The sequence below is a fragment of the Mesoplodon densirostris genome, chromosome 4, assembly GCF_025265405.1.
Source record: "Mesoplodon densirostris isolate mMesDen1 chromosome 4, mMesDen1 primary haplotype, whole genome shotgun sequence".
Lineage (NCBI taxonomy): Eukaryota > Metazoa > Chordata > Mammalia > Artiodactyla > Ziphiidae > Mesoplodon > Mesoplodon densirostris.
In genome coordinates this window covers 88699098-88722465 of record NC_082664.1, presented here as the reverse complement: position 1 = coordinate 88722465, position 23368 = coordinate 88699098, and the positions used below count along the sequence as shown (strand labels likewise).

Sequence of the window (23368 nt, the reverse complement as noted above, 5' to 3'; positions counted from 1 at the left end):
ACTCTGCTTCTTCCTCTACATCTCGCTTCCCCAGACTTCGTCTCACTGGAAATTCTCTGTCTAGACCAAGCATCTGGACTGTGGCGACGCAGTTAGAAATCAGAGAAAGAACAACAGGTTGCACTTCCTCCCCAGAACCACTAGAGGCCACCATCCTCCGCGCAGAAGCGCCGGCCAACGCAGCCTGACTCAGCTGCCGGTGCGCGCCCTCCGCTGATTGGTGGCGCCGAAGAGAAGTCGTGCTTTGATTGGGCCGCTGTCAGGTGTCGCTGCCGGCAGGTTCGGGTGCGCGAACGCAGGGAGGCGGGTGAGTGAGGGCCGGGGGCGGTGGGGGAGTGGCTGGGGGCTGGGGGCGGTATCTGAGGGGGTGGACTGGGTAGAGTGGGCTCCTTCGGTGCCGAGGGCGCTGGTTAGGAGCGGCTGGGGGCAGCTCTAGAAAGAGACCCAGCGGAGAGGCCTCAGTGTCAGCGAAGGGAGAGTGAGGCGGGGAAGGCGGGGGCGGGCAAAAGGCTAGAGGAGTCGGGATGGGAGGTGGTAATCGTGACCCGGAGCTGAGTGAGGGAGAGCGCAGAGGAGGGGGTCAGCGAGAGAAGAGATGGGCGTGTGAAGGTGTGCGTGAGGAAGAGGGGGTCCTGCTGAGCCAGGGGAGTCCGCCGAGGAGAGAGTCAGGGCGGGCAGGTCTGTGTGAGGAGGCGTGGGAGTGGAGTCAGACCGGAGGCTCGGCTGGAGGAAGGGGTTGTTGCAGAGGAGAGAGAAGGGGAGCCTGGAGGGAAGGCAGGTTGGGAAGGAGTGGCTCTCAGACAGTCTGTGCGGGGGAGCATTGAGGGTTCCATATAAATTTGTTACCAAGTGTGGTGACTCATCTGAGGGTTTGAAGGACTGTTTAAGGCTGGGGAGTCAATGAGCGAGAGGATTCGTTGTATTGTTGATTGGATCGGTTGATTAGTGATGTAGGAGGGGGCAGTAGTTAGGGGAGTCAATGAAGAGTCCTTTTAGTAAGTTGGGGAAAGAAGGCAGTGTGAGTGAGTTGATACCGAGAACAAGGACATCAACACAGTTCATCAGTGGCAGAATAAGGGTATGTGTGAAGCATTAAAAACTGCATCAAGAAGGAGAGAAGGAGTCCACTGTTGAAGGAGATAGTGTTTGTGGCCTGAGGAGTTTTAACTGTGTTGGAAGTATTCCCGCCTGACTCTGTACTGACCTTTCTCTTTCATCACTGATGGAGCCCTCCATCAAGTGCAGAAGTGCATGGTGGTTAAAGAAATTAGAGGACTAGGAAAGCAGCCCTAAATTCTAAGGGATAAAGAAGTTACACAGTTTACCCTCCCTTCAGTCCCGTCTCTAGATCTCATTTAAAATAGATGTTCCTGAGAAGATTGCCCACCTGCCCCTCCCTCTCTCCTTACCTATTATACTATCTCCTCCTTCCTCCCCTCTCTCGCTCCCTTCCACATTGATTCAGGCCCTAGTAAGACTGCCCTTTAGCCTACTGTAGAGTCTGAAGTTTTCTTTTGCAACAAAGTATTAGGGGAAAGGGGGAAGGGGAGAAGAGCACAGAAAACAGGGCAATGGCTCCTGGAACAACACGTTAAATCCCAGCTTCTCGCAGAGGTACATCTAAATAAATCCTGGCTTATTTCATAGCTATTTCTGTCAAGCTTCTATTTCTGCTTTGTTAACTATGAATTTAGACCTTTCATCTCTCTTCAGCTCCATATTTGTGAACAGATTCTCCTTTGCCATGCAATTATCATCTCCTGTTATAGAGTTATAATAGAATTTCAAGAATGTGACAGTGTACATTCAGTAGAAAACCAGGAAAGACCTAGTGGAAGAAAGTGTGGAGGGTTAGGAATCTTAGACAGAGAGAAAGCTCCTGCTTCAGAGAAAGGATAAAGCGTGCAACAAAATTCTGCTTGCTTAAACTATACAGGGACCTTGGGAATGTCACAAGTCATGGAAATTGGGTTAGGTCACAAAAAAGGATTTCCAAGAAACAGGCTATAATCAGAGGAGTGTGTATGTATAAGACCTGCAGTGTACAACTGAAAACGTTAAGCCTAAGGAGAATGTTGTGCCCTCACGGTGGTTGAGCAACAGAGAAAAGCAGATGGTGAAGACTAGAAAGGTCAAGATCTATATAAAGATTAGCTATAACTTTCTAATCAAAGCTGCAAACTCACTTGTAGTGGAAGGATTTAAAATAAAAATACTGAAAGTAAATATTGAAGACTAAAAACCTATAAGACTAAATTGCTCCATTTACTTAAGGAGTTTGTGCCTTTCATTAGAGCCATTGGTCAGTATTTCTGGAAACTTCTGCAGAATGTAGAAAATTGCTGATGTGACTCAATTTCATTTTTGGAAAAAAATAACAGATACCCGTATCCCCACAATTTAGTATTAACAGATGTTAACCGTTTGTATTTTTGCTTCAGAGTTTTCTTAATTGAAATAAACATTATAGATAAGGTTGTGAGGTTCCATTTGAATCCTTCTCAGTTCTGTTTTCCCCTCTGCTCAGAGGTAACCACTATCATGAATTTGATGTCTTTCTTTCCCGTCTGTTTTTATACTTCTAATTATGTATACAGCCATAAACATATGTAGTATTTTTTATTTGTACAAGTGGAATTGTCCTGCATGTATATTTCTGCAGTTTGCATTTGGAAGCTGTCCATGTTATATATAGCTTTGATTCACTTTTTAAAAATGGAAATATAGTTAATTTACAATGTGTTAGTTTCAGGTGTACAGCAAAATGATTCATATATATATATGTATATACACACATACAAGGTATTGTGTATATTTCCCTGTGCTATACAGTTGGTCCTTGTTGTTTACCGATTTTTTTTTTGTTTGTTTGTTTTGCGGTATGCGGGCCTCTCACTGTTGTGGCCTCTCCTGTTGCGGAGCACAGGCTCAGCGGCCATGGCTCACGGGCCCAGCCGCTCCGCAGCATGTGGGATCTTCCCGGACCAGGGCATGAACCCGTGTCCCCTGCATCAGCAGGCGGACTCTCAACCACTGCGCCACCAGGGAAGCCCTGTTTACCGATTTTTTATATAGTAGTATATATATGTTAATCCCAAGCTCCTAATTTATCCCTCCGATTCATTTTTAATAATTGCTGTTAGTCAACCATTTGTAAACACAACATTATATTTATCCATTCTTCTACTTGTGACATCTGAGTTGTTCTCTGTTTTTGCCATTACCAGCAGTAAGGTTATGAACATCCTTGCAAACGTCTTCTTATGTGGGAGAGTTTCTCTACAGCAGAGTTTCTCAACCTCGGCACCACTCACAATTTGGACTGGACAATTCTTTGCTGTGGGGGTATATCCTATGCATTTTAGAATGTTGAGCAGCATCCTTGGCCTCTACTCACTAGATGCCAATAGCATCTCCCCAGTTGTGACAACCAAAAGTGTCTCCTGACAAATGTCCTTTGCACAGTATAATCACAGTTGGTTAAGAACCACTGCTGCAGGTGTATGTATGCGGAAGTGGAACTGCCAGGTTGTTCTGACTCATTTTTAAGTCTTAAGATATTCTCACTGATAATGGCTCTAGGCAGGATTTTTTTTTCCATTGTAGTCCATTGTAGCTTCTGGTATGAAGTACCTTGGGCTAGACCAGCCTTGTGTCTGTTGTACCCTGAGATGGTAGAGAGAAAATTGAAATTTCAGTTTGAGAATGGGTTGGAGCCTGTTGTATGGATGCCTGTATCCTCAGCTTCCCAACTAGCACTAGACCTCTTTCCTTGAACAGATTTTCTGGAACTGAGCATCTCTCTTTTAAGGTAAAGCAGGTGAAGGAGAGACGGAGCATAGGGGGTTTTAATGTTCTGATTTAATGTTTAGAACATAGGGTGCCCTCAGTCAATGTTTTTTTTGAGTTAATCCTTGGTAGGAATGAAGATAGGGGTTAAGAGCAAAGGCAAATGAACTCTCTTATTCCTCTGCTCTTGAATTAAATCACTGAGTTCAACACTACTGTGGGGAAGTGGAGAAGGGCCAGGAACATTTTGGAATGAATCCAAAGTTGAAATGTCACTCTAACCTTCTCTTCTGGTAGGAATCAACAGTAGCCTTCCATGAGGAACTGCCTTTCCCATTTGCTGCTGGAGTTAACGGTTTTTCCTGCTGGCAGAATCAGGGACATGCCAGCACTGTAAGGGTTAATCTACTGATCCTCTTACCAGTCTCATGGTTGGGGGTGGGGTGAGCAGGGAGGAAAAGGGAGACCTTGATGATTTTCTCTTAGGGATCTTTAGTCTTCTCAAGTCATAGCCCACATGCCTCCTTTCCTGTTGATCCTTCTCACCATAGCTTTGTTTCCTGTTTCCCCTAGTCCCCTTGTAGTTCCCTCTTATTTTCTCATTCCCCATCCCCCATCCGCAACCACTGCCATGGGGCTTGGATTCTGAACTAACAGGGATACATACCCTCCACTGCAGAGCGGGATGAGTGGGTGCTCCGGCGGGGATGTGGTCATTGCCGGCCAGTGAGGGCGAGAGCGCCACAGCCCACTTCTTCCTTGGAGCTGGAGATGAGGGGCTGGGCACCCGTGGAATAGGCATGAGGACAGAAGAGAGTGACAGCGAGCTCCTTGAGGATGAGGAGGATGAAGTGGTAAGACCAGGGAAAACAATGTAACTTGGTTCTGGGACCCCTGTCATAGTTGAGATTCCATAAGATGGAGACACCTCTCCCCATTCTTCCCAAAGGCATAGACTCCCTGTCATAAACAGGCCCTATTCTGATTAAGGGGAAGGGCAGTGGAGGTTGGTTAGATTGCCTCTCTTTGAAGCCCCAACCCTTATGCCCTCCTCCTGTTGTCTCATTATTATTGGTTCTCCTACTCTTCTGCCCGAGTACACATTTCCTACTGTGGCAGTGGGAATACCTGCAGGTACCCCAGTCTAGGCCTCAGTTAGGAGATAACCTTAACCCCATAGGTCCAAAGTCCTGGCAAGAAACTCTGTGCCCTAAGGAGAGGAGACAGTGTGTTCCCTGATAGGGATGGTTTAGGTGGGAAGTACCTGACAGCACTTCCTCTCTGTAGCCTCCTGAACCTCAGATCATTGTTGGCATCTGTGCCATGACCAAGAAATCCAAGTCCAAGCCAATGACCCAAATCCTAGAGCGACTCTGCAGATTTGACTACCTGACTGTTATCATCCTGGGAGAAGATGTGATCCTCAATGAACCTGTGGAAAACTGGCCATCCTGCCACTGCCTCATCTCTTTCCACTCCAAAGGTTGGTGTGTGTGAAGGAAAATGCGAAGGAATGGTGTTGGGAATGCTGGACTGGGAAATGAGGCTCTTACTGTCAAATAGTAAGGAGGCCATCAGCTCTTCCCAACACACTAGGGAACAGTGCAAAGGGGTTTGTTCTCCCTACATCTTGGAGGAGTTGCTGGGGGTAGTTTAAAGCCCATATTTGAACCTCAGGACAGCTCTAAGATTCTTAGGGTCTCTGACAGAATTGGTCTTTGGAAGGACCCTAAAAATAATTTCTGTTTTACTTTTTTCTGATGGATATTCCAGACTTGGGAAGTTGGGCAGGAGGATGAGTGCTGGGTTGGATGGGTGGTGGAGCTCAGTGGCAACTAATAGCTTTAATATGTTTATTTCTCTTGCTGTTTTCTCACTGTCTCTTTCACTTGCTTCCTTTGGTCTCTCTATTTCCTTTCTCCATCCCAGGCTTTCCTCTGGACAAAGCTGTTGCTTACTCCAAGCTTCGAAACCCTTTTCTTATCAATGACCTGGCTATGCAGTATTACATCCAGGATAGGTATAGCTTTCTGTTGACTGGTGGGATGGGTGGCCCTGAGATCATGCCTGTTTAGAGAACCCACTCTGGGAGGGGCAGAGTCAAACAAACATGCTTAATTTTTGTACCATACCCTCTTGAGTTCTGTACATGTGTGTCTCCCAATTCCTGAATGAATGAAATCCCTAGCCTCTCCCCTGGTCACCATCCCCCACCTCTCCCAGCTAATTTATTCGGGGGTGACAGGAGGGAGGTGTACCGGATCCTGCAGGAGGAGGGTATTGATCTGCCTCGATATGCTGTGCTCAACCGTGACCCTGCCCGGCCTGAGGGTGAGTACCTGGCCTTGTCCAGTCCTGCCCTTCTTTCTACGACTTAGCCCAGTCCTCCTTCCTCTAGACGTCTCCTATGTACCACCTGGCTCAGTGAGGCTTTGGTTACTGGATTATGGGTGGAGCTAGAGCCATGGGTCTTTGGACAGAACCTTGGACCTCTTATATAGATATGAATTACGATATCTATTATTAAGATATGGTCATAGCAATTTGAGGGTTATAGAGATTACAACTCAGAGAAGTGGGAGTTGGAAGTATTCTTAGGCCCTAGGAATGACCACATGCCTACCTTTCAGAGTGCAACCTGATTGAGGGTGAAGACCAGGTGGAGGTAAATGGAGCCGTCTTTCCCAAGCCCTTTGTGGAGAAGCCAGTGAGTGCAGAGGACCACAATGTTTACATCTACTACCCCAGCTCAGCTGGAGGAGGAAGCCAGCGCCTCTTCCGTAAGGTATGGGAGACATTTGGGCATTTGGGGAGGCAGAGAAGTAGAAGGGCGAGAGTGAGGTTGTGGGGAGGGAAGCTGGAGGATTTGGGGACAAGTTAGAGGCAACTTTTTTTCCCCTTCCTTTTTCTCCTGAAGATTGGCAGCCGGAGCAGCGTTTACTCTCCTGAGAGCAGCGTCCGGAAGACAGGGTCATACATCTATGAGGAGTTTATGCCAACAGATGGCACAGATGTCAAGGTTATGGTGGATACAGGGATTTAAGAGGTTATAAATGTCTGGGTGGGGCGGGGTGCTTGGGAAGCAAGTGGAAGTGTATGGAAGTGGTCGTAGAAAATAAAGTATGAACGTGATTGGCTTTCATATGCAGGTGAACGTAAGAAGTGGGGGAAGTAGGTATTTACATTGTTACTATCAGAGCAAGGGCAAGAGTGACATGGAAAATAGAATACTGTTGGTAAGTTATTTCTTAGTAAGGACTAGGCAATAGTTTTGGAGTCCTGTGGAGAAACCTTCATAATGATACTAAAGGAGAGCTCAGTAAGAAAAATGTCAGTCTCCTTGTTCATAAAACTTGGGGATTTGTTTGTTTTGTTTTTGTTTTTGTTTACTGTGAAACTAGTCTACAGACATAGTGCTCATATTGTCTTCTCATATGCAGGGTGAGCTGTGGGCATACTCAGTGATGCTATGTACCTGCAGGTGTATACAGTGGGACCAGACTATGCCCATGCTGAAGCCAGAAAATCTCCAGCTTTGGATGGGAAGGTCGAAAGAGACAGTGAGGGGAAAGAAATTCGATATCCAGTCATGCTGACTGCCATGGAAAAGCTGGTGGCCAGGAAAGTCTGCGTAGCTTTTAAGGTGGAGGAAGTCCCCTTGGCGGCGAAGGGGAGGGTGTGTGTGCTGGGGGGTGGGGGGGGGAGGGATGCAGGAGAGGGGCTGTGGAATGAGGGGGGTGCTGAGAAGGAAGAGTGGCTCTCTTGTTCTCATCTTGCTTTTATCCCCTGCAGCAAACAGTCTGCGGTTTTGACCTCCTTCGTGCCAATGGTCACTCCTTTGTGTGTGATGTCAATGGCTTCAGTTTCGTCAAGAATTCGATGAAATACTACGATGACTGTGCCAAGATTCTGGGGTAAGGGACACTGGTCTGAGCTGGGGAGAATGGGCTTAAAGAAGAGAATTGGAAAGTTTTTACTTTATAGGCATGCCTTGTTTTATTGAGCTTCGCGGATATGCGTTTTTTTTACATATTGAAGGTTTGTGGCAACCTTGTGTAGAGCAAGTCTGTTGGCGCCATTTTTCCAACAGCATTTGCTTACTTCGTGTCTCTGTGTGACATTTTGGTAATTCTCACAATATTTCAAACTTCTTCACTATCATATTTGTCATAGTGATCTGTGATCAGTGATCTTTGATGTTACTATTGCAAAAAGATTACAACTTGCTGAAGGCTCAGATGATGATTAGCATTTTTTTTTTTAGTAAATTTATTTTATTTTTTTTTATTTTTGGGTGTGTTGGGTCTTTGTTGCTGCGCGCAGGCTTTCTCTAGTTGCGGCGAGTAGGGGCTACTCTTCATTGTGGTGTACAGGCTTCTCACTGTGGTGGCTTCTCTTGCTTCAGAGCACCGTCTCTAGGCACGTGGGATTCAGTAGCTGTGACACGCAGGCTCAGTCGTTGTGGCTCACAGGCTCTAGAGCACAGGCTCAGTAGTTGTGGCGCATGGGCTTAGTTGCTCCACAATATGTGTGATCTTCCCAGGCCAGGGATCGAACCCGTGTCCCCTGCATTGGCAGGTAGATTCTTAACCACTGTGCCACCAGGGAATCCCGATGGTTAGCATTTTTTAGCAATAAATTATTTTTTAATTAAGATATGTACAGGGCCTCCCTGGTGGCGCAAGTGGTTGAGAGTCCGCCTGCCGATGCAGGGGATACGGGTTCGTGCCCCGGTCTGGGAGGATCCCATATGCCGCGGAGCGGCTGGGCCCGTGAGCCATGGCCGCTGAGCCTGCGCGTCCGGAGCCTGCGCGTCCGGAGCCTGTGCTCCGCAACGGGGGAGGCCACAACAGTGAGAGGCCCGCATACCGCAAAAAAAAAAAAAAAAAAAAAAAAAAAAAGATATGTACATATTTTTAGACCTAATGCTATTGCACACTTAATATACTACAGTATACTGTAAACATAACTTTCATATGCACTGCGAAACTAAAAAACTCACGTGACTCACTGTATTGCGATACTCACTTTATTGTGGTGGTCTGGAACTGAACTCACAATATCTCCGAGGTATGCCTGTATTTTAAATATTGTAAAAATGGTTTAAAAGTGAAAAAGGTGGGAATGCCCTGGCGGTCCAGTGGCTGGGACTCCGAGCTTCCCCTGCAGGGGGCACGGGTTCAATCCTTGGTCGGGGAACTAAGATCCTACAAGCCATACAGTGCAGCCAAAAAATAAAAAAGAATATAGGGCTTCCCTGGTGGAGCAGTGGTTAAGAATCCGCCTGCCAATGCAGGGGACACGGGTTTGATCCCTGGTCTGGAAGATCCCACATGCCACAGAGCACCTAAGGCTGAGCTCCACAACTACTGAGCCTGTGCTCTAGAGCCCACGAGCCACAACTACTGAAGCCTCAGTGCCTAGAGCCCATGCTCTGCAACAAGAGAAGCCACTGCAATGAAAACCCACGTACTGCAAGAAAGAGTAGCCCCCACTCACCGCAGCTAGAGAAAGCCCGCATGCAACAACGAAGACCCAATGCAGCCAAAAATAAAATAAATTAAAAAAAAAAGAATATAGTTAAAGCCCCTACATACCCCTTACTAATTATATTCCCTTCCCTTCCACCCCCCAGAGGTAACCAGTCCTTTATTTGGTCATTCCCATTTATATATTCATATTTTTATTACATATATGGGGTGGCTTTTGCATGTTTTTAGATTTTATATTAATGTATTTTTCAACTACTTGTTAGTTTTTGTGAGCTTCATTCATATATGTAGTTCTGGTTCATTCATTTTCACATGGCTTCTTTGCATTTCTCCTTCTAGGAACACCATAATGCGGGAGCTTGCCCCGCAGTTCCAGATCCCATGGTCCATCCCCACAGAAGCTGAGGACATTCCCATTGTCCCTACCACATCTGGCACTATGTGAGCAAAAGTAAAAGTTAAAAATCTGGAGTAACCTACTTAAGGCATCTGTGTCAGACCAGTGGTTACTTCCTGACCCTGTGCCATCTGACTGGTGGAGCCTACCCTTATTCCTAATCTCAGATAGTTTTTCCTCTGTTCTTTGACCCGTTGGGTAGGATGAAATGGGCGGTGGTGTGGGGTGGGATTGGGGAGAGGCTCTAACAACATTCCCTATCTTAGGATGGAACTTCGTTGCGTCATTGCAATTATCCGTCACGGGGATCGTACCCCCAAGCAGAAGATGAAGATGGAAGTGACACACCCAAGGTGGGAAGAGTATCCTAATCTAGACAAATAGGTTTTTGTGAGGGAAATGGGGAGGGGTACCTCCCAGAGGCTCTTGTCTGTCTCAGCCCATACTGAAGCTTCTCCTTATTTCTTCAGGTTTTTTAGTCTATTTGAAAAACATGGTGGCTACAAGACAGGGAAATTAAAACTGAAGCGGCCCGAGCAGCTACAGGTAAGGTGATAAATCTGGCTGGGAGGAGCAGTGCTACGGAAAGATAGAGGGTATGGGATTGGGGGCCTCAGTGAGAGACCAGGATGAAAGCCTAACCAGCCAGGACTTGGCCCCCTGCACAGATACCCTGTTGTTTCCTCCAGGAGGTGCTGGACATCACAAGGCTGCTATTGGCTGAACTGGAAAAAGAACCAGGTGGTGAGATTGAGGAGAAGACTGGGAAACTGGAACAGCTGAAATCTGTGCTGGAGATGTGAGAAAGGGAATAGGAAAGGGGGGCCACTAGCAGTGAGAATTGGGTGCTGGGGTAGAAAGTAAACTGTGAGTTTATCCTGCAGGTATGGTCACTTCTCAGGCATCAACCGGAAGGTGCAGTTAACTTACTACCCTCATGGAGTAAAAGCTTCTAATGAGGGGCAAGGTAAGATGTAATACCCCCTTCCCATTACCACTCACATCTTTTATTCTTGAACCCTTAGATGACCTCTATCCCAAATTACCATTCCGGGCTCCTCAGAAGACCTAACATTTAGATGTCCCCACTATTTTCCTTAGATCTAGACCTGTTCACTGCCCCTTATTCCTGCAGATCCACAGGGGGAGGCTCTGGCCCCATCCCTATTGCTGGTACTGAAGTGGGGTGGAGAACTGACCCCTGCTGGCCGTGTTCAGGCTGAGGAGCTGGGGCGAGCTTTCCGCTGCATGTACCCTGGAGGACAGGGTGAGTGTTTTGTACATACCTAGCAGGGCTGAGATAAGATGATTAGAGAATAAGTTGGGGAAACAAGGGACAGAGACAATAGGGAAGTTAAAGGGGAAATGAGCATTCTTGGGTATTTATAGCCGTCCATTCCTGGTTTTCCCCTTTGCCCCCAGGTGACTATGCTGGCTTCCCTGGGTGTGGGCTGCTTCGCCTCCATAGCACCTTCCGCCATGATCTCAAGATTTATGCCTCTGATGAGGGCCGTGTCCAGATGACTGCTGCAGCCTTTGCTAAGGTGCACACTACAGTTCTCCCACAGTTCCAGCTTCCATTAGGTAGAGAAGCAGAGTTTGGAGAACTAGTTGGAAATTTCAGAGTGTTTGTGTGCCAACTCAGAGAAGTTTCTGCTTGTGTCTGACTGCATTCTTTTTTTTTTTTTTAATTGGGATATAGTTGCTTTACAATGTTGTGTTAGTTTCTACCGTACAGCAAAGTGAATCAGCTGTATGTACTGACTGCATTCTATACTTCTGAGAATAACTAGTGGGGTGGGCCCCTTGACCTATACCCCAACTCCCAAGTCAGCTCTCATTTGATCTCTGGGACCATCGAGGCCTGGGGGAACTAGACTGGAAGGAAAACTAATAGATTTTGTGCTTCCCCTCCAGGGCCTTCTAGCTCTAGAAGGGGAGCTGACACCCATTTTGGTACAAATGGTGAAGAGTGCCAACATGAATGGGCTCTTGGACAGTGATGGTGATTCCCTGAGCAGCTGCCAGCACCGGGTGAAGGCTCGGCTGCACCACATTTTGCAGCAGGATGCACCCTTTGCCCCTGAGGATTATGATCAGGTCAGGCTCTCCTAGACTTTGTGCCCAACACAACCCAATCCCCAAATCCTAGAATTCTAAATAATAGTGATCAGTAATGGTACTTACTATGTGCCAGGCACTGTTTTATGTGCTCTCCATGTATTGTATCATTTAATCCTTACCCTTTGAGATAAGTATGGGTCCACAATCTGTCATCCACAGTTTTGGAAATGAAAAAGATTTTTATAACTTTGCCACCAAGATTCGTTTGACAGCAAAACCCGACATGGTAAGACTCTTTCTAATTCCCATTTATCCCATCTAGTGTAAATAGTCATACATTTTGCTACAGAAATAGAAAAGTGTTTGGTTATGTCCTAGGCCCTGCTGGAGGTATTATCTAACATTTGGCATATGCACCGTATTAACTTCTTAAAGTCCCAAGAATTCTTAATTCCAAAACACAGCTGATCCCAAGGATTTTGAATGAAAGGATGTTTCAGTTTATCTGTTGCTGTATAAAAAACTACCCCAAAACTCAGTAACTTAAAGACAAAAACCATTTTATCACCTTACAGCTCTAGGCTCAACTAGTCTTGCTTAGGGTCTTCCCTAAAATTGCCCAGCTGCTGTCCAGATGTTGGGGCTGGAACCATCTGGAGGCTCAACTGGGATGCTAGGATGGCTGGGCTCTCTCCCTCCTCGTGATGTCCCTGTCCCTGTAGTCTCAGAGCCTCTCCTCTCCAAGTGTTTTTCCCATGTGGTTTTTCTAGCAGACCAGGGATCAAATCCATGCCCCCGGCAGTGGAAGCATGAAGTCCTAACCACTGGACCATCAGGGAATTCCCTAGACGGATTTCTTAAATAGTAGCTTAGGACTCCCCCATAGCAGAAACTTTCAAGCTTTTTTAAAGTGTAGGCCCAGAATTAGCACAGTATAACTTTGTTATTTTTTGTTGGTTAAGCAGTCACAGGGCCAGCCCAGATTCAAGGGAAGGGGAATGTGACAAAGAATTAATGGCCATCTTTAATCCACTGTAAGAACTGTGGACCGGTACTACTTCCCCCCCCCCCACCCTTTACAGATGAGGAAGCCTAGGCTCAGAAGAACTTAAGCAGCCTTTCCAAGGTCACCCAAGGAATCTAACTAGAGAGCCCAGGCTGTTAGCCACTATAATATACTGCCTCACAGTATTAATCCCAGTGGATGCCACTACCCAAGCCATCCTTTTTCCTTTTTCCTATGTATCCATGCCATGATTGACTGGGGATCATGTGCCAGACAATGATTTTCTACCATCCTCCTACTCACAGCTCCTCATTTCATAACTGCTGTGTAACCATTTTTGATAGATTCTTAAATAAGCCAAGTAGCTGAGCACGTTGACTAGAGAATGGCATTTTCTGTGTTCTCTGAGCAGGCCTTGATAAAGGGGCAGGACCTTGCTGCCTTATTTTCCAATCCATTGCTCAACGTCAAATCCAAAAAAGCTAAGGTATCTTTCCTTTTTCCTTGCTTCCTTTTGCCAGCAAGAATGGAACTTGTGAGGACCGAGGTAGAATGAGTACATTCAACTTGCAATCTCCTTTGCCCCTCCCCATTCTTCATTGACTGTGACCATCCTAAATGCTTGAGTTGGAACTTAGTTCTGAGACAGCACCTCTACTCTAGATTCAAGCAAGCATCTTGTTTAGAGGAATAAGGTAGTTATGTCTATTACCCCCTCATGAAAACGTTCTGTGGGGATTTTGGTTTCATCTGTATTCCTCAGCATTTTCCATGCTTATTTTAGAACCCCCAAGAAAAGAACCTGGATCTATTTTATTTCCTCTGGCTCCAAGACTTTTAAGATGACCCATTCTTAGATGACTGTGTGCTAGAGCAGTCCCCTCATCTGAACTGCTAGTGTTCCCACTAGCCTAAGAATGCTCGTTGGGGGCTTCCCTGGTGGCGCAGTGGTTGGGAGTCCGCCTGCCAATGCAGGGGACACGGGTTCGTGCCCCGGTCCAGGAAGATCCCACATGCCGCGGAGTGGCTGGGCCCGTGAGCCATGGCCGTTGAGCCTGCGCGTCCGGAGCCTGTGCTCCACAACGGGAGAGGCCACGACAGTGAGAGGCCCTCGTACCTCAAAAAAAAAAAAAAGAAGAAGAAAAAAGAATGCTCGTTGGGGTGAGCCAACAGACAGAGCTTATTTGCAGGCAGTCTCTCTAATAAGCTCACAGCAATCTAGGCAACTGGCACTGAACCTGTCTTGCTTTTCATCTTTCTATTCTCCACAGCTGGCTCCCACTGGAAGCACTTCCCTACTCAACTCCATGGCTATAATCCATAATCCTGTGAAGGTCTGTGATCAGGTATTTGCCCTGATTGAAAACCTCACTCACCAGATCCAGGAACGGATGCAGGACCCCAAGTCTGTAGGTGAGTTTGAATACTACTATCTTCCTTTCAAGATTTTGGGTACGGATGGGTTCCTCAGGCAATCCTGTGTCCTCTCCTAAGTGTCTGAGACACGTCATCCTCATCTCTCTGGTTCTGCTTCAGATTTGCTAGGGTCTTTTGTTAGAGGTGAAGCCTTTAGCTCTGTCTGACTGTCTGCTTTCCTTCCAGACCTGCAGCTTTACCACAGTGAGACACTAGAGCTAATGCTACAGCGTTGGAGCAAGCTGGAGCGTGACTTTCGACAGAAGAGTGGGCGCTATGATATAAGTAAGATCCCTGACATCTATGACTGTGTCAAGTATGACGTGCAGCACAACGGGAGTCTGGGACTTGAAGGCACAGCGGAGTTGCTCCGTCTCTCTAAGGCACTGGCTGATGTGGTCATTCCCCAGGTGCGTCTCACATAAGGGATGGAGCCTGGGGCTGGGGGCACTAAGGAAGGAAGGAGAGAAAAGTCAGGAAGGAGGGGCGGTGTGGGAACCAGGGGAAGGAAACTTAGAGAAGGAATTCGTTGTTACAATTAGAGCTACAATCCTGGCTCTGAGGAAGCCCAAGAGGCTAACTGAGGAAAAACCTGGAGAGGGGGAATGTGGTGATTTTGGAAGAAGCCCTAGACCTGAGGTGAAGACAAGCATGCTCTTGGACCTGGGAGTATGAGGCAAGAGGAAAACAAGATTCACTGAGGTGCTTATTCCTGGCCTGTGGCCCCTAGGAGTACGGGATCAGTCGGGAGGAGAAGCTGGAAATTGCTGTGGGCTTCTGTCTTCCACTGTTGCGGAAGATACTACTTGACCTCCAGAGAACCCACGAGGATGAGTCTGTCAACAAGCTGCACCCCCTGTGAGGGAGGGCTGGGTGGGGTGCTGGATGGAGGGAGGGGCATGTCAGGGAGCTCTTGGGGGAACCCAGGCTGGGACAGCTTGGGGAACCAAGAACGGAAGGGGTCCTGGGGTGGAAAAGAGAGAGAAGTCTTTGAGGCGGGAGGAGGGAGTTTGTGGAGGGCTGAGAAGAGGACTGGCTGACAGTGTGAGTGACTTAGCTGCTGTCTCAGGTACTCCCGAGGAGTGCTCTCCCCAGGCCGCCATGTTCGAACACGTCTCTACTTCACCAGTGAAAGCCACGTCCACTCCCTACTCAGTGTCTTCCGTTATGGGGGACTTCTTGATGTAAGGATCCTTTTCCCTTCAGCCTATTAACATCTTTTCCCAGCGTTCTTTTACCCTCCTCCTCATGCTTCTTTTTTACTGCAAGCTTCCTCTGTTCTCCTCGTCTCCCTGCCCATTCACTGACTCCCTCGTCCTTGGGCATTAGCTTACCTCTTCTTGTGTTCGGTAGGAGACCAAGGATGCACAGTGGCAGCGAGCTTTGGCTTATCTTAGTGCCATCTCAGAGCTCAACTACATGACCCAGATTGTCATCATGCTTTATGAAGACAACACACGGGTGAGGAGCTAACAGGGTGGGGTGAGGAGAGGGCCCCTTCTTTCTTCTCCATCCCCTTTTAGGGAAAAACTTTCTTATGCTTAGATTCTGTAGAATCCAGTTAGGTGTGGTACCTAGGTGCAGCATGATAGAGAACATCCAGGAGGTTCCTCCTGGAACAGAAAACATGTTTTGGGTTGGTGTTGAGCCAGAGAGATACCAGAGAACATAGCTCTGGCATTAGGGAGGGTATGGAATTTGAACAATGTTACAATGAGTCTTTTTCTCTCAAACATTGTTACACATATACCTTCTTCATCTGGCTCCACAAAGATATCTTTAAATGTGCTGCTGTATGCACCGTAGCAAAGCTGAATTCCTGTGGGAGATGGATAGGGAGGGGGACAGTTGTAGAACTGGAAGTTGGCAAGTCCTGTGGAGGTTGAGAGTATGAGGATCCTGTAACACTAGACTGTAGTTAAAGGGAGCTATTACTGTAGAGGGGTGTAAGACACTGAAACCTCAGCCCTGGGAGGATGTGTCCTCTTGAGTTCCTCTCTGTTGTGCCTGCCTGGTCTTCCACCACCATGTACAGCTTCTCCAACTGCCCTTTCATCTGGTGATGCCCTAAAGGATCCCTTATCAGAGGAGCGGTTCCACGTGGAGCTGCACTTCAGCCCTGGAGTGAAAGGTGTGGAGGAAGAAGGCAGTGCCCCACCTGGCTGTGGATTCCGTCCAGCCTCTTCTGAGGTGGGTCAGAGTTCTAGGATTTGGGACTGGAGGATTTAGGAACCAAGTGATGGGAAACTCGGAAACAGTACAGGGAGGTTAAAAGGATTGGGGAGAATTGGATTAGGAGGCTGGAGACCATTAACACCTCTCCTGTCTCCTGTCTATGCCTGTTGTTGGGTAGAATGAGGAGATGAAAACAGACCAAGGCAGCATGGAGGACCTGTGCCCGGGAAAGGCATCAGATGAGCCAGACGGAGCATTGCAGACCTCACCCCAGCCCTCTGAGGGCCCTGGCCTCCCAAAGAGATCACCCCTCATTCGTAACCGCAAAGCCGGCTCCATGGAGGTAATGGGAGGGGCTTGGGAGAAAGAAGTGGTGGAAGTGCTCATAGGACAATGTCCATGAATCTCTGAATCCCCTCAGTGGGATTCTTAGGACCTTAAACAGAGTCTTCCGGCCCCTGATGGATATGTTTTACTTAATCTCTCTTTCACAGCTGGTCTCGCAGGAAAGCTCCTTTAAGCTGGTTGCTACTTCTGAGGTTAAAGAGATGCCAGTGAGGGGTGCCTGAGAGATAAGGACTTTTAGAGATGAGATTGAGGAGGAGGCCTCTGGATGAATTTGAGAAGGCAGTTCTTTAAAAGGAAATATAGTAGAAAAGCATGTACTCTGGGCTAAAATCCCAGTCTGATAATCAGACGCTGTGTGATCTTGGACAGGTACCTTCTCCAAGCCTAAATTTTTTTCATCTGTAAAATATACGTAATACTCACCATATAGATGCTTAGTAAACAGTAACAATGATAACAATATAGTTGATATTGAAGGCCAGGCCCCCTCCATCTCTTTGTTGTCTTGGGTAAATATTAAAGCTGAGATTGTAGTAAATATCACTTTACTAAAAATGGCACTTTAATTTAACCTCTTTAGGGTTATCTATACTCTCATCCCAGAAAGGGAATCAAGTCTCGAGGTCTGTCTCCCCTTTGTTCTGATGAGGTTTATCAGTCTGGGCCTGGGTTCTCCTAGTCCTGGTTCTATTTCTCTAGCCTAGAGGAAAGGACTGTTGTAAATCTCACATTGTGTCCTGGAGTAAAAACCAAAGTTTTGGTCTTTTCCTGGAGAGATCCTTTCCCTCTTTGGCCCAATGAGACTCTTTTTGACCCCATGATTTATCCCTGTCTCAGGGACCATGACTGTCTATTTTGGGTCCTGCTTTGACAGATGAATCCGTTCACTTGGCTTGGTGCCTGCTCTCTGTCTTAAAGGAATTGGTCTTTCCATTTTGAAATATCTCAGAAGAATCTATAACTAGCTTACATAGGTTCAGACAAAGGTTTATGGTTCAGATTTTGGAGAATGCTGAGAAGACAAACTGCAGTCTCTCTTCTAGACTCATCCTTTTCTTCCTGATTATTTTAAGATGGACTTGAGGTCATGAATACTCAGAGTTTCCTTAGGTGGGGTATGCATCATATTTTCTTTGAGGTGTAAGTTAACTTAGTATCCATAGTACATTAGTACACTGCAGACTCATGTGAATAGATCAAATGGACAGAATGACATATGATCTTCCATTAATAAACTGCTCCTCCACATCCAGTGTCTTCCCCATTCACATCGTCTGTCAGTCTCTGGCACTATTATGTTGGACCCCCATTTTTCTTCTGATTTAAGCAGTCAAGAGACAGGCAAAGCAGAGCTCTCAGTGTATCATCTCTCAGACTTGATGAAATTGACTTCTTTCAGGCCTATAGGAAGCTTTCTGTTGTAATCAGATTTCTTCCTCTCAGTTACTAGTGCTGTTTATACCATGGCTACCCAGGATGATGGTTGCCCAAGATATGTTCCTCAGCTTTGCAAGAAAATCTTCTCTCTGCTCTTTGGTCATACAACCTTTTAATATTAATATTTCCTCTCCGTGTTCTATAAGTACAGGCATTGGTAGTCTTATTCTTATCCACTACAACCTTCTTTCCATCCCTTCTTCTCCTCTTGTCATCTTATATTTTTGGACTGGTTTAGAATACAAAATCTGTGACCTTCAGAGCAGCTGTGCCCTAGGCAATCATCCTCTCCAGCCTTACAACTGCCTCTGCCCAATGGGCCCAGGGCTTTGGGGAGCCTGGGGGTGTAAGGAGCCGTGACCGGCTTTCCACCCGGTCTGATTGCAGGTCATGAACATGCAGTGCACGGGGAACCTGGACCTGATCCCCTTGCGGGGACGGCGCCGCCGGAGGTCAGGGGACCTCCCCCGGCCTTCCCCAGCCATCGGCCTACAGCCCCGGGCTGTGTCCACCACTCACCTGGCATCCTGCACACAGGTGTCCCTCCATACTTCATCTTCCCTTATTGCCTCTGTCTTTGCCTTTTGGGATTTAGGGACTCAGAACACCGTTGAGGGGGTTTTGTGTGTGTGTGTGTGTGTGTGTGTGTGTGTGTGTGTGGTGTGGGTTGTGTGATTGAGCCCTTGTGGGCTTTTCAGAAATCCATTTCATGTCTCCAGGAGTGGAGGGGAGGGCTTTCGGCTCAGATAAGAAACTGAGTATGGCTGCCGTAGCCACCGCTGTCCCATGGAAAGAAGAGAGCGTAGCCAGACTTCTTATTGTGGCTGAGCTATTGTGATTTGCTTTCTGAGTTCTGTGGAGGAATATAAAAGATTAAGGTACCCTGCCCTGCTAAGCACTGAGAATGGTTGAATAGTGATTTCTCAGATTTGGGATTAGAGAGCTGTAGGGACAGGCATCTTGGAAATAGAAGTGCTTTCTAGTATAGAAGGATTCCCTGGACAGTTTCCTCTGTAAAGTATACTCTTAGACTTTGCATTCTTCTTCCTCATAAAAATCCTTAAACTTCCTGACATTGCTTGGTTTTGTAGGGGCAGGAATTCAGGACCTGGGTTTTAGACTTCTCAGTTGAGGTGGCAAAACGGTAATTAACATAGAGTCCTTTTTCTCCAGGTGCTTTCTGAGACTTCATCCTCCAGGCCTAGTGGCTACCGACTCTTTTCATCTTCACGGCCACCAACGGAGATGAAGCAGAGCGGCCTAGGTATGGTTTTCCAGCATCTCTCATCTGTTGTTGGGAAGGGGTGTCTGTCTGTTCTTTAGAGTTTTATTGTGGGGAACCTTAGTCATGGGAGTTGGGGTCATCTAGTCAGTGGAACTGTTGGGTGGGGCTAGGGAGGATGAATTGGGAGAAGCCACATGTAGGTGTGAACTTTGATCCCAGATGATCGTTTGTATTCCAAGAAGGCGTCTGTCTTTTGGTTTACTACACAACCCCCATTTCTCTGGCTGAAGGGCATTTTTCTGGCTTCCCGTCTTATTCCTTATCTGTCCCTTCAGTCTAGCCCAGACATTTAGGGTCCACGGAGACTCTGACTCTTCAGAGTTTTCAGAGACAAAGCTATAAATAGAGGCACTTGTGAGACGCTCCCTTCCCTCAATAACGGTCATATTCACATTTGGAGAACTTGTGCCATGTCTTCCTTTCAGACCTGTGTTTATTACATCCTTGCTTTGGCCCCTCCTACCTCCATGCCCTCCCCTTCATCCTCTCTTAATCCTGTAATTCTTCCTCCTTCCTTCCTGAAAATTGAGGGACAAATCTGAGACTGGTGTAGTGGCAGAGGCTTCTCTCAGGACTTTGAGGGAATGTCTCTTGATTTTTTTGATTCCTGGAGAGGGGTGGAGAACATCATTCAACCTTTCCTAAGAACACAGACTGCAGGAAGGACCAAGCCTCAGAGGGTATTGTATTCTTTGGGAGTGGGGAGGGGTCCTTGGGAGGGACTATCTTTGAACACAGCATCTGTGAGCCATTAACCAGAACTGGCAGGTAGAGACAGTGGTGTGGGATCTAGACTGGGTCCCTTGGCTCTTTCTATCTTGTCCTATTATTCTCTCCATTTAGCTCCTTTCATTTTTCTGTTACCTTTCTCCTTGGCACCCAATTTCTTGACCCTACAACAGTCAGCATTTGGACCAGAAATGGGAAGAAAGGTTTTTAGTAATTTTCCAGGCTAATTTTATGGGAGTAGATTGCCTTCTAGATCCCTAAAATGAGGTAGATGGTTTGGTGCATGAAAAATAAATGACAAATGTCTAGATCTGTGAATATGGACTTTTTTCCCAGAAACCCCAGAAGAGAATAGGTTTCAGGTAGGTGGGAAAGAGGATAGGTGTGTCTGGCCCAGTTAAGGAGGAGTGCTGTCAAGAACAGGGCAGAGGCATGAGTCTGGTTGACAGATGGTGGTGGTAAGGTAAAGACTACCCCCTGAGATGATCCAAGACTGGACACGGCAGGATTGGTGGGACTATGCCAGAAAATTATTTCGTGGAGGAAGTAAATGTAGAACAAAGCTTGAGGGTGGGCTGGGATACAGCCAGCTAGTTCCAGCTTCTCTGAAAAAAGCAGACATATTTAGCAACCCTTATTTCTCTCTGGCACTCTATTCTTGAGCTTGTTTCAACGTGAAAGGTAGGAGAAATTGCTGTGCAGAGGAGTGGTCCTTAATTCCAGGGTGGAAATTATCAGCCATCTGAACTTCTTTTTTTTTTTTTTTTTTGAACTTGTTGATTTATGTGGTGACCCTGAAATGCTGGGACCCCTGAAACCATATCCCCTCTGTGGGCTCAAAGGAAACTGACGTCTCCACTCTCTGCATTTCCCCTATGAATGTTAAGTTCCCAAGTCAAACCCAGGGTCTTGGCTAAGATGGATTTGGAAGTAGAGGAGAAAATCCCACAAACTGGAGTGTTAATCTTGTTTCCTCCTGCCCATTCTCTCCTTGTGGGCTATAGTAGGAGATGGGACCATGGGAGTCCCAACCCTACTGTCGATCAGGTACTTGGGACAGTGACTAGCTTGATTTATTTGCTTCTGGGATTTTTCAAGTTTTATTTACTCCACTTACTGTCAAGAGTTCTCTTTGCTTTCTTTGAACTTATGTGTGTGGGCATCTGGCTTTGAGCACAGAACTTACAAGACAATAAACTTTCGAGAGTGGAAAAAACATCTTTTTTGCTGTTTTCTGCTCACGAGGTTCTCCTGAGTAAGTAGGGTGTTCAGCTGTTAGTAGGCATGTTCTGCATATAATCACCGGACCCTTCACATGCCTTTCAATTTGTGTCCATTTTCACTTCAGAAACAATGCTCTGTTTCTTCTTGATGAAAAAAATTACTATTTCTTTTCTAACTGAACACAGTTGATCCTGAGTCAGGAGACCTGGATTCTAGTCCAGCTTAACTCCTAACAAACTGTATGACCTTGAACAAATGAGATCCCTTTTGAATGTCAGTTTCTTCATCTCTAAAATAAGAAGGCTGAACTGGATGATCTTTGAATCCATTCCAGCTTCAAAAACTCAGTGAGTCTCATACTTTCTTGGGAAAGGTAAAAAGGCCTAAGGGAAAATAGAAGGGAGGGAATGTTGGATGAAAAACTTAGGAGGAATTGGAACTTATGAGAACTTTGAATTTGAGTTCAGTACTCTAAACTTAGTCTCTAGTTTCAGTCAAGGTTTCTTTCCTTTTAAACAAATAAGGGACTCGATTTCTGGGTTCTTCAAACCCTATATCCAGCATAAGGAGCACTGAATTAAATCTAGGGAGATCTAGAGGAATCTATCTATTCTTTGAGCATTCCTGAGAGCCACCTGGAGAGCATAGTTCATCCCTTTCAGTAGCTTTGAGTCCCCTAATATGACTAACCCTGTATTTGTAGTGGCCTCTTGTATCTGCCAAGTAGACTTTCAGGAGCATCCTCACTTTGCTTGCCCAGTGTGGCTGTGGACAGTAGTGAAAGCTGTGTGTGGCTATGTGAAGTGGCCACGTGGTGGTGGCTCTGAATGGTTATGTGTGTGTGTCCTGACGTTGTCATGTGAAATTGTGCGTACTTCTGTGTGGTAATTGCAGCTTTGCGTGGCTACTAATGCACTCCCGGCCTTGCAGGCTCACAGTGCACGGGGCTGTTCAGCACCACAGTGCTGGGCGGCTCCTCCAGCGCCCCGAATCTTCAGGACTACGCCCGCAGCCAAGGCAAAAAGCTACCACCTGCCAGTCTGAAGCACCGAGATGGTATGTGGGTGGGTTTTGGGGGGCAACTCTTTTCTTCATTTGTCCGCCAGCAAGGACACAGCTCAAGAACAATTCACGCTTAAGATGGCGCTGACACTAGCCTTATGACAAGTTTTCTGCATCAGTTATAGAGGGGAGAAGCAACCAAGACCCCATCCACCCCTCCATTTGCATTCCCTCTCGCCATACAAATACTACTTATTTATGCTTATCCCTTCATAATCAGCCACATACAGCCCTGCTACATCAATTTACTCCACCTTTGTATTCTTTCCTGGATTCTGGCCTGTAGGGGTAGGGACCAAGGAGGAGGATCCACAGTCAGGAAGAATGCAGTGGAGCCTCAATTAAAATCTAGGAAATCAGGGATGGGGAAGTTGTTCAGCCAAGGCAGGAAAAATGATATGGAAAGAGACTGGGGGAAGTGATGAAAGTTTCTACAAAGATTTTATTTCTTTGTAAATGACCAGAAAGAGGACGTGGTGGTGAGATTAGGGTTGTTTGTGGGGCCGTATTATGGTAGAGATGACACATGGATTCCTGAGAGGAGATCATCCAAAGGAAAAGATTGAAATGTGGTAGTAAGGAATCTAAGGGGCGGGGGTGGGAGCAGGTCGTATACTAACTGTAAAGAACAGAGTGTATTGTGAGCAAATTCCAGAGCAGAGGGTGGGGACAGCGGTGGGTATAATCCCCGTGATGTCTTTTCTCCCCAGAGCTCTTGTTTGTCCCGGCCGTAAAACGATTTTCTGTGTCGTTTGCAAAGCATCCGACTAACGGTACGTTTGCTTCTGACTCAACGTCATTCCTCCTCACCATGTCACCTCCAGACACTTAACCTCTGAGTTCTGACACTGACTTTCCCTCTCCCTCCACTGTGTTGACACCCTGCTGTCTCTGAACCATTCACTTATTGTCGCTCTTGGGATATATCACTTGTTGTGACAGAC

At 46.7% G+C, this 23368-nt stretch overlaps 1 protein-coding gene across 11 annotated transcripts in view; it reads left to right on the top strand.

Moving 5' to 3' along the window:
* Positions 1 to 274: 274 nt before the first annotated feature.
* The window catches only part of PPIP5K1 (diphosphoinositol pentakisphosphate kinase 1), a 49529-nt gene continuing 26435 nt past the window's right edge, over positions 275 to 23368 (top strand). Inside the window, exons 1-29 of one of the 11 annotated variants that reach the window (XM_060096727.1) lie at positions 278 to 307; positions 4087 to 4182; positions 4469 to 4643; positions 5077 to 5272; positions 5719 to 5809; positions 6035 to 6120; positions 6420 to 6574; positions 6707 to 6808; positions 7271 to 7432; positions 7582 to 7703; positions 9621 to 9722; positions 9945 to 10031; positions 10149 to 10224; positions 10368 to 10477; positions 10563 to 10645; positions 10814 to 10945; positions 11101 to 11222; positions 11596 to 11778; positions 14020 to 14161; positions 14351 to 14574; positions 14895 to 15022; positions 15234 to 15348; positions 15518 to 15625; positions 16238 to 16354; positions 16518 to 16682; positions 18512 to 18661; positions 19298 to 19388; positions 22293 to 22418; positions 23135 to 23197. In XM_060096727.1, coding sequence (XP_059952710.1) covers positions 4497 to 4643; positions 5077 to 5272; positions 5719 to 5809; positions 6035 to 6120; positions 6420 to 6574; positions 6707 to 6808; positions 7271 to 7432; positions 7582 to 7703; positions 9621 to 9722; positions 9945 to 10031; positions 10149 to 10224; positions 10368 to 10477; positions 10563 to 10645; positions 10814 to 10945; positions 11101 to 11222; positions 11596 to 11778; positions 14020 to 14161; positions 14351 to 14574; positions 14895 to 15022; positions 15234 to 15348; positions 15518 to 15625; positions 16238 to 16354; positions 16518 to 16682; positions 18512 to 18661; positions 19298 to 19388; positions 22293 to 22418; positions 23135 to 23197 — 3385 coding nt within the window. In that variant the 5' untranslated portion in view covers positions 278 to 307; positions 4087 to 4182; positions 4469 to 4496. Of the gene's footprint in view, positions 308 to 4086; positions 4183 to 4468; positions 4644 to 5076; positions 5273 to 5718; positions 5810 to 6034; positions 6121 to 6419; positions 6575 to 6706; positions 6809 to 7229; positions 7433 to 7581; positions 7704 to 9620; positions 9723 to 9944; positions 10032 to 10148; positions 10225 to 10367; positions 10478 to 10562; positions 10646 to 10813; positions 10946 to 11100; positions 11223 to 11595; positions 11779 to 14019; positions 14162 to 14350; positions 14575 to 14894; positions 15023 to 15233; positions 15349 to 15517; positions 15626 to 16237; positions 16355 to 16517; positions 16683 to 18511; positions 18662 to 19297; positions 19389 to 22292; positions 22419 to 23134; positions 23198 to 23368 lie in introns of those variants that run through there. The other 10 variants (XM_060096728.1, XM_060096732.1, XM_060096730.1 and 7 more) reach the window with 10 other exon arrangements.